Source organism: Xenopus laevis, chromosome 8L, assembly GCF_017654675.1.
Source record: "Xenopus laevis strain J_2021 chromosome 8L, Xenopus_laevis_v10.1, whole genome shotgun sequence".
Classification (NCBI taxonomy): Eukaryota; Metazoa; Chordata; class Amphibia; order Anura; family Pipidae; genus Xenopus; species Xenopus laevis.
In genome coordinates, this window is record NC_054385.1 from 131262306 (window position 1) to 131277392 (window position 15087).

At 46.3% G+C, this 15087-nt stretch overlaps 1 protein-coding gene across 3 annotated transcripts in view; it reads left to right on the top strand.

Moving 5' to 3' along the window:
* nr1i3.L (nuclear receptor subfamily 1 group I member 3 L homeolog) overlaps positions 1 to 13696 on the top strand; it is a 22850-nt gene extending 9154 nt beyond the window's left edge. For 2 of the 3 annotated variants that reach the window (XM_018231538.2, XM_041573729.1), the window contains exons 2-9: positions 1104 to 1351; positions 2141 to 2271; positions 7534 to 7733; positions 9355 to 9596; positions 9835 to 9980; positions 10419 to 10535; positions 12215 to 12320; positions 12619 to 13696. In XM_018231538.2, coding sequence (XP_018087027.1) covers positions 1104 to 1351; positions 2141 to 2271; positions 7534 to 7733; positions 9355 to 9596; positions 9835 to 9980; positions 10419 to 10535; positions 12215 to 12320; positions 12619 to 12754 — 1326 coding nt within the window. In that variant the 3' untranslated portion in view covers positions 12755 to 13696. Of the gene's footprint in view, positions 1 to 1103; positions 1352 to 2140; positions 2272 to 7533; positions 7734 to 9354; positions 9597 to 9834; positions 9981 to 10418; positions 10536 to 12214; positions 12346 to 12618 lie in introns of all 3 variants that reach the window. The other variant, XM_041573730.1, reaches the window with a different exon arrangement.
* Positions 13697 to 15087: the final 1391 nt, after the last annotated feature.

Here is a 15087-nt window from a genome sequence, read left to right on the forward strand (position 1 = left end):
ATAAAATAACACAACTCATAAAAACATTTATACTCGTTGCCGATCGATCGCTTGTGTAGCCGACGGGCAATAAAAAGGAACTGGCTCTTTTATTCACAGACTGTCACACTGCCAGCTTAATAAATCCTATCAGCGACTCTACAAATTCCCTGAGTCACGTGATTTGCTCAGACTTCACTAAACGGCACCTTGCAATGCCGGCTACCAACCTGAGGGAATGGGCCGGCAACCTGGTGTCAAAGCGGCCCCCATAGATTTCACTAAAACTAAAACAAGACTATGGGGAGGTTTGAGCCCCTTCGTGACTCGTTTTTAGACTGGAAAATGTGGCGCTCAAATATTCTTAATCCTTATCCACCCTTTAATAATAAAGGACAAGTAACAATTTTCCTTATTTTGTAACATTGATGCTGGTACAAAACCAATTAATGGGGTTATTCACCTTTAAATTCACTTTTATTATTATGTTATAGAATGGCTAATTCTAAGCAACTTTTCAATTGGTCTTCATTCTTATTTTTTCATATGCGGGTCACCGACCCCATCAAAAAAAAACAAATGCTTGATAAGGCTACAAATGTACATGTGCATGGTTGCTAGAGTAATTTGGGCCCTAGCAACCAGACTGCTGCAATTGCAAACTGGAGAGCTGCTGAATAAAAAGTTAAATAACTCAATAACTACAAATAATAAAAAAATAAAACCAATTGCAAATTGTCTCAGAATATCCCTCTCTACATCATACTTACCCCCTAATGTAATAAAAGGCACTAAGCTTGCCCATAGCAGCCAATAAGATGTTTAGTAAGACCAGTAAATTCTACCTGCTGATTGGTTGCTATGGGTTACTGCTCCTGGGCAAACTTAGTGACTTTTAGATAACCCATAAAAATTTAAAGGTGAACAGCCCCTTAATTTGGTGCTAAAGTCGCTCCCATTGATTGTACTAAGAATCACCTTACAAGCACTTACACAATTCTATGGGGGTTCTACCTCAATGCAGGTTTCTGTTATGATCCAACGCTGAACCCTTACAGTCCCAGCCCATAGACCATATAATCTCTTCCCAATTCCCTAATTTACACTGATCTCTCATTGGACAGATGAACGTGGTGGATTTAGACCTGCACATCACCCAGCCAGACTGGATTCCCACCATGTACTCTTTGTTTGAAGACGACAGCAGCAGGAGCACGGGGTCACCCAACACCCCAACGTTAAGCTTGAAGGCCAGCGAGAGTGAGGACTATGACCCAGATGGAGAGGAGAAGCTGTGCTCTGTGTGTGGGGACAAGGCCAATGGCTACCACTTCCATGTTCTCACCTGTGAAGGCTGCAAAGGGTTCTTCAGGTGAGAACTTGTGTTGGGTTTTGGGTCATCTCCTTGATATAAGGACTGCAGTACCTTCTATAGCCAGAGAGGGCGTCTGTTCCAACCGAGGGTTGTAGTACCACTTTCCACCACAGAGGGGGCACAATTGTTAACACCAGGGGCAGTACCACTCACAGCCGGAGGGGGGCACAATTGTTACACCAGGGATAGTACCACTCACAGCCACAGAGGGGACACAATTATTACACATGGGGCAGTACCACTCACAGCCAGAGAGGGGACAATGCCTCCCCCGTCAGAAACTGAAGGCAGTACCAATCATGACCAGAGAGGGCAGAGTGCAACTAAGGCCAGAAAGAGTGACTATACCACTTACATGCAAAGAGGGGGGTGAGATCAATCTTAGAGAAATGAGATTCCCGGAAAGAAGGGACAATAAGGGAAACAGTAAAGGGAAAGTAAGAAGGAGAGGTTTATTGCTCTCACTCCCTGTGATGCTACTGACGAAGTTCTATCCAGTCTCCATTGAATACTATTGTACAGGAGCAGCATCCTCCCTTAGCCATATATTTGGGATCCCAGAGAGAGACAGATATAATCATTTACCAGTAGGTGGCGGTATATAGCTATTTCCTTTCCTTCACTCGATAGGGCACTTTTGGGAAAGCTCCTCTAGGACAATTCTCTAGACTAGAGAGAGAGAGAGAGGTGCATCTTCCAGCTGGAAACTGTAGTTCCACAACAACAACAGCTTGACAGCTCAACAACCCCAATATAATGCATCTGATGTCTTCTTATTCTCCACAGACGTTCCGTCAGCAAAGGGCTTCACTTTACTTGCCCCTTCACCCGCACCTGTGCCATTACCAAAGCCAAGCGGCGGCGATGCCAGGCCTGCAGACTGCAGAAGTGCTTGAGCGTGGGCATGAGGAAAGACAGTAAGTGAGCGTGGGCATGAGGAAAGACAGTAAGTGAGCGCGGGCATGAGTAAAGACAGTAAGTGAGCGTGGGCATGAGGAAAGACAGTAAGTGAGCGAGGGCATGAGGAAAGACAGTAAGTGAGTGTGGGCATGAGGAAAGACAGTAAGTGAGCGTGGGCATGAGGAAAGACAGTAAGTGAGCGTGGGCATAAGGAAAGACAGTAAGTGAGCGTGGGCATGAGGAAAGACAGTAAGTGAGCGTGGGCATGAGGAAAGACAGTAAGTGAGCGTGGGCATAAGGAAAGACAGTAAGTGAGCGTGGGCATGAGGGAAGACAGTAAGTGAGCGTGGGCATGAGGAAAGACAGTAATTGAGCGTGGGCATGAGGAGAGACAGTAAGTGAGCGTGGGCATGAGGAAAGACAGTAATTGAGCGTGGGCATAAGGAGAGACAGTAAGTGAGCGAGGGCATGAGGAAAGACAGTAATTGAGCGTGGGTATGAGGAGAGACAGTAAGTGAGCGTGGGCATGAGGAAAGACAGTAAGTGAGCGTGGGCATGAGGAAAGACAGTAAGTTAGCGTGGGCATGAGGAAAGACAGTAAGTGAGCGTGGGCATGAGGAAAGACAGTAAGTGAGCGTGGGCATGAGGAAAGACAGTAAGTGAGCGTGGGCATGAGGAAAGACAGTAAGTGAGCGTGGGCATAAGGAAAGATAGTAAGTGAGCGTGGGAATGAGGAAAGACAGTAAGTGAGCGTGGGCATAAGGAAAGACAGTAAGTGAGCGTGGGCATGAGGAAAGACAGTAAGTGAGCGTGGGCATAAGGAAAGACAGTAAGTGAGCGTGGGCATGAGGAAAGACAGTAAGTGAGCGTGGGCATGAGGAAAGACAGTAAGTGAGCGTGGGCATGAGGAAAGACAGTAATGAGCGTGGGCATGAGGAAAGACAGTAAGTGAGCGTGGGCATGAGGAAAAACAGTAAGTGAGCGTGGGCATGAGGAAAGACAGTAAGTGAGCGTGGGCATGAGGAAAGACAGTAAGTGAGCGTGGGCATGAGGAAAGACAGTAAGTGAGCGAGGGCATGAGGAGAGACAGTAAGTGAGCGTGGGCATGAGGAGAGACAGTAAGTGAGCGTGGGCATGAGGAAAGACAGTAATTGAGCGTGGGCATGAGGAGAGACAGTAAGTGAGCGTGGGCATGAGGAAAGACAGTAATTGAGCGTGGGCATAAGGAGAGACAGTAAGTGAGCGTGGGCATGAGGAAAGACAGTAAGTGAGCGTGGGCATGAGGAAAGACAGTAAGTGAGCGTGGGCATGAGGAAAGACAGTAAGTGAGCGTGGGCATGAGGAAAGACAGTAAGTGAGCGTGGGCATGAGGAGAGACAGTAAGTGAGCGAGGGCATGAGGAAAGACAGTAATTGAGCGTGGGTATGAGGAGAGACAGTAAGTGAGCGTGGGCATGAGGAAAGACAGTAAGTGAGCGTGGGCATGAGGAAAGACAGTAAGTGAGCGTGGGCATGAGGAAAGACAGTAATTGAGCGTGGGTATGAGGAGAGACAGTAAGTGAGCGTGGGCATGAGGAGAGACAGTAAGTGAATGAGGGCATGAGGAAAGACAGTAACTGCACTCTCTGTTGCCCATCATGCACATGTAAAGTAGCCCCGGCTAATGGAGCGCCTGCCAGGGAACCTTTAACCCGAGGCCATGGCTAATAGACTTGACTCCCTCCCTCCCTCGCTGCACAAGTCCATTAGACTCAGGAATCGATTGCAGAGAGTGAGTGAAGCCCCCGTGTCCCAGAAGCCTTTGCTGCAAGCCGGGGGGGGGCACTAATAGACTATAACACATGCAGCTCCAGGGCCAGTGTAGTAACAATTATGTGTCGTCCAAAGAGATCAGTCTGGGGCCCTATCAATCTTCTGGAGGGCCACATTTGAGGGCTGTGTAACAGCCTTGGTGTAACCAATTGCCTCTGCTCTTTAATGCTCCGAAATATTCTGGAATAAATCTATAAATAAGCTCAATCCCCCCCCCCTCCAGCCCTTCCTCGTCCCCCCTCCACACTCTTCCTCGCTCCCCCCTTCCACCTCCCCATTGATCTTTACACCACTGGCTCATTTCATGCAGTTTCAATGGGGGGGGGGATAAATGAAATATGAAGGATGTGGAGCACAGAGATGGGTGGCCCTTATTATACACAGGAACAATCCAGGAGCCCCCTCTATTATAAACACTGGCCTCATTTAGTTATCCCCCCCCCCCCGTTATATTAATATCAGCTCAATATACACAGAGCCAAGGCCTGGAGTATAAGGATTATTATGCCCCACTGCTGTACTTATACATATGACGGACCCCTAGTTCCCCCTCCCCACTCACAAGCATGGGATGACAGCTGGGCTATACATGTGACAGTCAGACTCTTATATAAAGGGAAACTAATCCTGCTGTGTGCCTTAAGCTCTGATCCTTATTGTCCCTGCCACAAAGCAAGGCAGTGCTGCTGTACAATATCAGATAGGAAGTGGTGGAAGTCACTCGTACCAGGAAATTCCCTCCTTACTAATTCCTTTCCCAAGTGAACTTCCCAAATCTTTTCTACTCTTATTTAAATCAATCCCAGCACCTTTGGCTCCCATCAGCTCTTACACAACAGTCAGAAAGACAAAGGTGCTGGGAGTTGTATTTGAGCAACAAGAGGTGCCAGAGTCAGGGGGTGGCACACAGTGGGCATGGTTTGCAGCAGAGACAAATGATTGGGCACACAAACCATACATAAAGGGGCGGGCTCATGTCGGCTCTGGGAGCCGAGGGGTTAAACTGCTATAACTGGGCCTTATCACTCGTTATACAGGGAATCGTTTAATTAAGGAATAAATTACAGACACTGATTGGTTATTGAGCAGCGAAGGCAAATGTCAGAACAAAACGATTGATTCCTTTATTCCACTGATATTCACCGAGTTCTGTTACTGGCACCAGCTCACACTCAGTCTGTATCACTATCACTGGTACCAACTGGGAGACACTGGGGCACAATGAGTGTGAGAGGCCGAGGCACAGTGAGTGTGAGAGACTGCAGCACAGTGAGTGTGAGAGACTGGAGCACAGTGAGTGTGAGAGACTGGGGCACAGTGAGTGTGAGAGACTGGAGCACAGTGAGTGGCAGAGACTGGAGCACAGTGAGTGTGAGAGACTGGGGCACAGTGAGTGTGAGAGACTGGAGCACAGTGAGTGTGAGAGACTGGAGCACAGTGAGTGTGAGAGACTGGAGCACAGTGAGTGTGAGAGACTGGAGCACAGTGAGTGTGAGAGACTGGGGCACAGTGAGTGTGAGAGACTGGAGCACAGTGAGTGTGAGAGACTGGAGCACAGTGAGTGTGAGAGACTGGAGCACAGTGAGTGTGAGAGACTGGAGCACAGTGAGTGTGAGAGACTGGAGCACAGTGAGTGTGAGAGACTGGAGCACAGTGAGTGTGAGAGACTGGAGCACAGTGAGTGTGAGAGACTGGAGCACAGTGAGTGTGAGAGACTGGAACACAGTGAGTGTGAGAGACTGGAGCACAGTGAGTGTGAGAGACTGGAGCACAGTGAGTGTGAGAGACTGGGGCACAGTGAGTGTGAGAGACTGGAGCACAGTGAGTGTGAGAGACTGGAGCACAGTGAGTGTGAGAGACTGGAGCACAGTGAGTGTGAGAGACTGGAGCACAGTGAGTGTGAGAGACTGGAGCACAGTGAGTGTGAGAGACTGGAGCACAGTGAGTGTGAGAGACTGGGGCACAGTGAGTGTGAGAGACTGGGGCACAGTGAGTGTGAGAGACTGGAGCACAGTGAGTGTGAGAGACTGGAGCACAGTGAGTGTGAGAGACTGGAGCACAGTGAGTGTGAGAGACTGGAGCACAGTGAGTGTGAGAGACTGGAGCACAGTGAGTGTGAGAGACTGGAGCACAGTGAGTGTGAGAGACTGGAGCACAGTGAGTGTGAGAGAGACTGGAGCACAGTGAGTGTGAGAGACTGGGGCACAGTGAGTGTGAGAGACTGGAGCACAGTGAGTGTGAGAGACTGGAGCACAGTGAGTGTGAGAGACTGGAGCACAGTGAGTGTGAGAGACTGGGGCACAGTGAGTGTGAGAGATTGGAGCACAGTGAGTGTGAGAGACCGGGGCACAGTGAGTGTGAGAGACCGGAGCACAGTGAGTGGGAGAGACCGGGGCACAGTGAGTGTGAGAGACTGGAGCACAGTGAGTGTGAGAGACTGGAGCACAGTGAGTGTGAGAGACTGGGGCACAGTGAGTGTGAGAGACTGGAGCACAGTGAGTGTGAGAGACTGGAGCACAGTGAGTGTGAGAGACTGGAGCACAGTGAGTGTGAGAGACTGGAGCACAGTGAGTGTGAGAGACTGGAGCACAGTGAGTGTGAGAGACTGGGGCACAGTGAGTGTGAGAGACTGGGGCACAGTGAGTGTGAGAGACTGGAGCACAGTGAGTGTGAGAGACTGGAGCACAGTGAGTGTGAGAGACTGGAGCACAGTGAGTGTGAGAGACTGGAGCACAGTGAGTGTGAGAGACTGGAAGCACAGTGAGTGTGAGAGACTGGAGCACAGTGAGTGTGAGAGACTGGAGCACAGTGAGTGTGAGAGACTGGAGCACAGTGAGTGTGAGAGACTGGGGCACAGTGAGTGTGAGAGACTGGAGCACAGTGAGTGTGAGAGACTGGAGCACAGTGAGTGTGAGAGACTGGAGCACAGTGAGTGTGAGAGACTGGGGCACAGTGAGTGTGAGAGATTGGAGCACAGTGAGTGTGAGAGACCGGGGCACAGTGAGTGTGAGAGACTGGAGCACAGTGAGTGGGAGAGACCGGGGCACAGTGAGTGTGAGAGACCGGGGCACAGTGAGTATGAGAGACCAGGGCACAGTGAGTGTGAGAGGCTGGGGCACTGTGAGTGTGAGAGACCGGGGCACAGTGAGTGTGAGAGACTGGAGCACAGTGAGTGGGAGAGACCAGGGCACAGTGAGTGGGAGAGGCTGGAGCACAGTGAGTGTGAGAGACTGGAGCACAGTGAGTGGGAGAGACCAGGGCACAGTGAGTGTGAGAGACTGGAGCACAGTGAGTGTGAGAGACTGGAGCACAGTGAGTGTGAGATGTAGGGACCGGGACACAGTGAGTGTGAGAGGGAGAGACTGGGGCACAATTAGAGGGAGTGGGAGTGATTGGTTTCCATACAAAGAAACACACAGTGTTGACACCAATGTATTATATTAACCCTTGCACTGCTTGTGTCCCTAGTGATAATGAGTGAACAGGCACTAGCCCAGCGCCGGGCCCTGAGGAGCAGGAAGAAGCATGAGAGATTGAGCAGGAGGGAGCCGGAGCCGGAGCCAGTCATGGGGTCGCTGACGGAGGAGCAGATGAAGTTGGTCTCCCTCCTCACTGAAGCGCACCTCAAACACTTTGACCCCACTCTCTCCAACTTCAAGCATTACCGGGTGAGCTCACGGGGATCCACTGCCTCCACTGAACCCCAATAAGCAAGTGACAAGCACAATGTGTTACACTAGGAATTCAATAAGAGCTAAACCAAACTCCTACACTCAGTAGGCCATGTCTTTATTGGCTTTTTCTTTGTTTTGTTCTGAACTGTCACTCAGTGACCCAAAGTCCTGCCCCGTAGAGTAGGAAACTCCTGGCAACAACACGGACTTGGCACAGAGAATTCCCCCATCAGGCACCTCCAGCCTAAATGTTTGGCTCTCCTTGTACTGGTTACACATTAGCTACACTGTGCCCTTTAGTACTACCCACTGGCACACACCCCATGTGTTATTGTCCTTACAAGGCTCTGTAACATTTCCATCCAAATATACAGAGAAGGAATGTTCTGGGCACACAATAAGCTATACCCTCATACTGTACTGTCTAAGGGAATCAATATGGCACCTCCTCCTCCCATATGTATAAATACAAATATACAGAGAAGGAATGTTCTGGGCACACAATAAGCTATACCCTCAAACTGTACTGTCTAAGGGAATCAATATGGCACCTCCTCCCATATGTATAAATACAAATATACAGAGAAGGAATGTTCTGGGCACACAATAAGCTATACCCACATACTGGACTGTCGAAGGGAATCAATATGGCACCTCCTCCTCCCATATGTATAAATACAAATATACAGAGAAAGAATGTTCTGGGCACACAATAAGCTATACCCTCATACTGTACTGTCTAAGAGAATCAATATGGCACCTCATCCTCCCATATGTATGAATACAAATATACAGAGAAGGAATGTTCTGGGCACACAATAAGCTATACCCTCGTACTGTACTGTCTAAGGGAATCAATATGGTACCTCCTCCCATATGTATAAATACAAATATACAGAGAAGGAATGTTCTGGGCACACAATAAGCTATACCCTCATACTGTACTGTCTAAGGGAATCAATATGGTACCTCCCTCCACCCATATGTATAAATACAAATATACAGAGAAGGAATGTTCTGGGCACACAATAAGCTATACCCTCATACTGTACTGTCTAAGAGAATCAATATGGCACCTCATCCTCCCATATGTATGAATACAAATATACAGAGAAGGAATGTTCTGGGCACACAATAAGCTATACCCTCGTACTGTACTGTCTAAGGGAATCAATATGGTACCTCCTCCCATATGTATAAATACAAATATACAGAGAAGGAATGTTCTGGGCACACAATAAGCTATACCCTCATACTGTACTGTCTAAGGGAATCAATATGGTACCTCCCTCCACCCATATGTATAAATACAAATATACAGAGAAGGAATGTTCTGGGCACACAATAAGCTATACCCTCATACTGTACTGTCTAAGGGAATCAATATGGCACCTCCCTCCTCCCATATGTATAAATACAAATATACAGAGAAGGAATGTTCTGGGCACACAATAAGCTATACCCTCATACTGTACTGTCTAAGGGAATCAATATGGCACCTCCCTCCACCCATATGTATAAATACAAATATACAGAGAAGGAATGTTCTGGCCACTTAATAAACTATATTCTCAAACACCCACTTTCTGAAACTCCAGTCTCTGTTGTTCTGCAGCCCCAGCCCAGGATGCACCTGTTCGTATACAACAATTACACGATCCCCAGTCCAACGGGGTTACCAAGAAGTGGTCTCTTCTCTGATCTGAGCCTGGCGGAGACCAATCACAAAGACTTGTTGGCCAATCCCCAGCTGACCTCCAACAGTTCTACGGACGACGATTTGCCGCATTTTGCTGATCTCAGCACTTACATGATCCAGCAGGTCATCCAATTCGCCAAGGAGATTCCAGCTTTCCGGTGAGATTCCCATATTACTGCTGCCACCCAATCCCATGCCTATATCTTGTGTCTCATTATCTGTTTAATACAGTTGCTATTGGTGGGCCTATCTACTTCCTTCCAGCTGTGCATCAATGAGCTACAGTCACATGACTGGAATATAGTAGAGAGGCCAATGAGTAATGTGAAATAGACCAGAAGGAAAGATACTATGGGCTTTGGCACATAAAGTGAACCCATCCTTGTCACCCACCAGGGCTCTTCCTATGGAGGATCAGATCTCACTTCTTAAAGGATCGTCCATGGAGGTCGCCCATATTCAGTTCAACCGGGTCTACAACACCGAGACCAATCTCTTTGAGTGTGGAAAACATAAATTCAGCATAAGAGATGGTGTTATAAGTGAGTATCCGCCTACAACTGTAGTTAGTACACCAAATGTACACTATTGCTCAACATACTAGCAACCTCGAGAGACCTGTAAAGAACCTCTCCACTAGGTAAATAACTCAATTGTACCATGAGCCGGAAGTAAATAAATCAAAGGTCTGAAACTGGGTATGTACTGCGGGGAGAGCCGTGTCTGACCATGGGAAAGAAAGTACAGAGAAAAATAGAGAAGGAAAGGGTTTGGGTTCACTTACTCAGGAGAAGGTTCCTCTCTGACTGTGGGAAAGAGAGCAGCCCAAGAGCAGGCCCTAAAGAAAGTCGGATCTCTGTAAATGGTATTGGGGCTGGATTGGATTCACTTACACTGAGGTTCTTGCCTGACCACCAGAACTTTTCTTTTTTTTGTTTCTCTTCTGAATGTCACGATCTTTGTGTTTCTCCCCAATTCAGCTGGATTCCAAGAGATGTACCTGGAACCGGTGATGAAGTTTCAGCTCATGTTGAGGAAACTGAATCTCCATGAGGCAGAATATGCCTTAATAGAGGCCCTTTGCCTCTTCGCTCCTGGTAAGCACATCCCATGGAGCTGTAGCTATCTGTGGGCATTAGTAGCTGTACTATAAAGGGGTTGTTCACCCTTGAGTTAACTTTGAGTATGTGATCCCCAACCAGTAGCTCGCGAGCAACATGTTGCTCACCAACCTCTTGGATGTTGCTCTTAGTGGCCTCAAAGCAGATGCTTATTTTTAAATTCCTGGCTTGAAGGCAAGTTTCGGTTGCATAAAAAACCAGATGCAATGCCAAATAGAGACTCATTTAGGCTGCCATCCACATAGGGGCTACCAAATAGCCAATCACAGCCCTTATTTGGCACCCCAAGAACTTTGTGCATGCTTATGTTGCTCCCCAACTCTTTTTATTTTTGAAAGTGTCTCACGGGTAAAAAAGGTTGGGGACCCCTGGTAGAGAGTGATATTCTGAGACATTTTGCAATTGGTTTTCATTTTTTATCATTTGTGTTTTTTTGGGTTATTTAGCTTTTTATGCAGCTGCTCTCCAGATTGCAACCTGTTTCAAATTCCCCTAGCAACCATGCATTGATTTGAATAAGAGATTGGTATATGAATAGGAGAGGAACTGAATAGAAAGATGCAGGGTCAGAATGGGCCTGGTCCGCACCCACATGTGGCTCTTAATGCCGCGACCCCCTTTGTTGAGAAAACTTTGTGCGTGCGCATGTGCACAACCACAGTGCCGCACTCAGAGGGGGGGCCCTGGGGCAGCAGCCCCGGGCCCGCCAGTCCAACCCTGGAAAGATGAGTAATAGAAAGTAGCAATAACCACAATGTTTAGCTTTACAAAGCATTTGTTTTTAGAGGGGGTCAGTGATCCCCATTTGAAAGTTGGGAAGAGTCAGAAGAAAAGGGCAAATAATTCAAAAACTATAAAAAAAATAAAAATAATAAAGACCAATTGAAAAGTTGCTTACAATTAGCCATTCTATAACATACTAAAAGTTAACTTGAAGGTGAACCACCCCATTCAACAACTGATCTGCTGCTGGTTGGGCAACATCTTGTTCTACTGACACCATCTAGGCATACTGTCTCCTTCTAGCCTTATTTTCTCCATCTCACCCGGTCTCCCTCTTGCCTTACTAACTCCATCTCGCCTTTCTGTCTCCATCTTATCCTATCTTGCCCTACTTTCAACTTCTGGTTCTACTGTTGTCATCTTATTGTACTTTCATCTTGCATTACAGTCACAACCTTGTTCTACTGTCTTCATCTTGTCCTTCTAGTTCCTTCTTGTCCTTCAGTTTCAATCTTGTTTTCTCGTTTCCAACTTGTTTATCTCCTCCGGTCATCTTATTGTACTTTCATCTTCCCATACTGTCACCGCCTTGTTCTACTGTCTTCATCTTGTCCTTCTAGTTCCTTCTTGTCCTACAGTCTCAATCTTGTTTTTTCTGTCTCTGTCTAATTCTTAATCTCCTCCTATCATCTTATTGTACTTTCATCTTCCCCCACTGTCACAGCCTTGCTCTACTGTCTTCATCTTCATCTTCTCCTTCTATTTCCTTCTTGTACTTCATTCTCAATCGTGTCCTACTGTCTTAATCTTATCCTTCTACTGACTTCTTGTCCTACAGTCTCAATTTTGTCCTCCTGTCTCCACCTTGCCCTGCTATACTCATCTTGCCCTGCTGTGTCTGTCTAGTAGCTCACTGTTTTCCATTCTGATAGACCGTTCAGGTGTGGTGGAACATGATATTATTGACAAGATGCAGGAGAACTTGGCTTTAACCTTGAAATGCCACATGGATCTTCATCACCCACCTCCAGAGAGCAGGTAAAGAAGAGATAATCCTTTGTAGGTAACTGAACATCAAGCAAAATATTTTTTTTTTATATGATCTGTTACTTTGGTTGGACACTCAACCCCTGTGACATTACACTATTTTCTATATTTTATGTTCTTGCTAAGAGGTTATGGGTTATGAAATAATTAAAAACACTTTTATACAAGCTGCAACAGGAACATTTTCATGCTTAGCTGAGGTTTCACAATATAGTACCTGCGCTTACATTGGTGAATATTTTACCTTATGTCTATTAGTGACCAGTTTTGCCTGTGTGTTTTTGGACAGGTTCCTCTACCCTAAGCTCCTTTCCTTGTTGACCGAACTTCGCACGTTAAATGAAGAGTATACACGTCAGATCCTTCACATTCAGGATATATCTTCTGAAAACGTCACCCCTCTGATGAAAGAGATTCTATTCTAAAATGTGGAGCCTCCCAAACAATAACCATGATTGGGAGGTAACGTCAACAATCATGAGACTGTGGGGGGAGGGGATAGACTCTACATAGAGATGTCTACAGATGCACAAGAAGTGATGGATCACTCAAAAACTGAATAATCAACATCATCATTATTTTAAGCACTGGTCCTAAACAATCATGAAGCCTCATAGAGGACCTGTGAGTGGTAATTCCAAGTGGACCTTTACTTAGCACTTACTAAACCCCTGTGGCTTATCTTTATAACTACTTTCCTGCGCAATACCAATGAAGGAACTCTCTTTAGGGGTCCAACATGCCAAACCACAGTGTCACTTGAATGAGACCCAGTATGATTATTGTAAAGTAGCCTCCTCAGAAGCTGATGTGACTTCTCCTCAACCAGCACCTACAGACTGTGCACTGTTGCCAGAATATAGACTAACGTGTTCATATTCAATTTTCACTCTTACCAAGTCCAGATCAGCCTTACTTGCAATTGTCTGCAACAATAAGGCCAGTCATGGCTGCCCAACTATTTTTGTACTATTTTTTTTACTGCAGTGACACTTTAATAAGAAATACGTTCTTAAGGATGTTTCTATGTAGTTAAAGACGGTGATGACCTATCACGGTGGACTTTAAATATATGTATAAATATATAAATATATGTATAACATTTTTAACAATGATCTCAATAACCTTAAAAAACTTGGCTTGTCCAGCTGGAAATCAAACCTACTGCACTTTGGCATTGGGGAGCCCGAGACCCCTCTTCTAGAAAGAAGACTAGGTTGAATGATCAAGGTGGAACTCTTGATGGATCTTCTCGAAAGCAAGAGAACGCTGCTAGGAACAGTGTAGAGTAAGCCTTATGTAGCAGGAAAATACATTTGCTGAATCAGCCATGAAAGTACTTATTAATAAAAAAGAAGTTCTTGGAATAAGTAATGTCTACGTAGCCTTTAAACATCTTCTAATAGCTTGGCTCCTTTGGCCTTTCATTCATTGAGCTGGGCATGGTTCCCATTATCCCTCAGCTGTTTGAATAATGGGCTCATAGAGTAGAGGGTGAGCGTTTTACTCTGATCTTGTGACTAGTAATTACTCATTATCTACTGTACACTTTGCATTTCTCAGCATCTCCCGAAAGTTCCTTTTAATGTAGGAATTGCTGTAGATCTTTATGGAGAATTAGCTGATGGAGGGGTGGTCCTCCAGCCATGTTCACACAGAATAAACGTCAGCATATTTTGAGCCTATTCCATGCTGAGGTGGGGTCAGAGTACTAGTTTTGAACACGAACCATGAAGTTATGTAAGCTCCAATGGTCTGGAATGGAGGTCCACATGATTACTGATATTCCAGGAGAACTGGGTTCATTTTGGTGCTGTTCTTGATTTCTGAAAATTCCATGTGCCAACACCAGAGATATGTGTGTGTATAGCCAGTGAGATACATCCCATGCTGGAGACTGTTCCAACTCACTCGAGAGTGTGGTTTCTAAGCAGGGGCTGGTGGGGAGAGAGGGGGAAATCCATCTCGGCCTCAGCACTTTGAGAATTTATGAGGCAATTGCAGCAGAACTGAAGCATGGAGCTGCTGATCCAAAGCAAATGAGATGGTTTTAAAAGGAAAATAGAGTAGTTGCTGACTAAGTAATGCCTGGTGAACTGGACTGGATCTCTAGGCGGGGGTTTAACCGCTGCTGTGCCAAGACGAGACTGCCATGGAATGTATGTACATGTCTCACAAGGATGTCTTCATTCCCACTGACCGACAGCACATTATATTAGAATATTTATCTCATACTAAAAGTGCATTTTAAGGCACACATATGACTCCTAATGACTCTTAATAATTACATTGTTCTCTAAATAATCTTGTATTAATGCCAGATCATCTGGGCCTGGTACATTTGCATTGCAGATTTCTCTATCTTGCCAGACACACCTATGTCCATGCGTCAGACACCAGCAGCCAGTGACACAGGCATTTCTAAACTTGGCACCAATTGTCTTATACCTGTTCTACTGCATGGGCATGATGGGACGAGGACAGCAATAGGCATCCACATAACTAAAGCCTGGGCCCTAGTTCCCTTCCCAGAGACTATTATCCACTGTTACTATAGGCACCATCTCTCCCTACTATACCTGCTATCCCACAGTCACACTCCCTTCCCAGAGACTATTATCCACTGTTACTATAGACACCATCTCTCCCTACTATACCTGCTATCCCACAGTCACAATCCCTTCCCAGAGACTATTATCCACTGTTACTATAGACACCATCTCTCCCTACTATACCTGCTATCCCACAGTCACTCTCC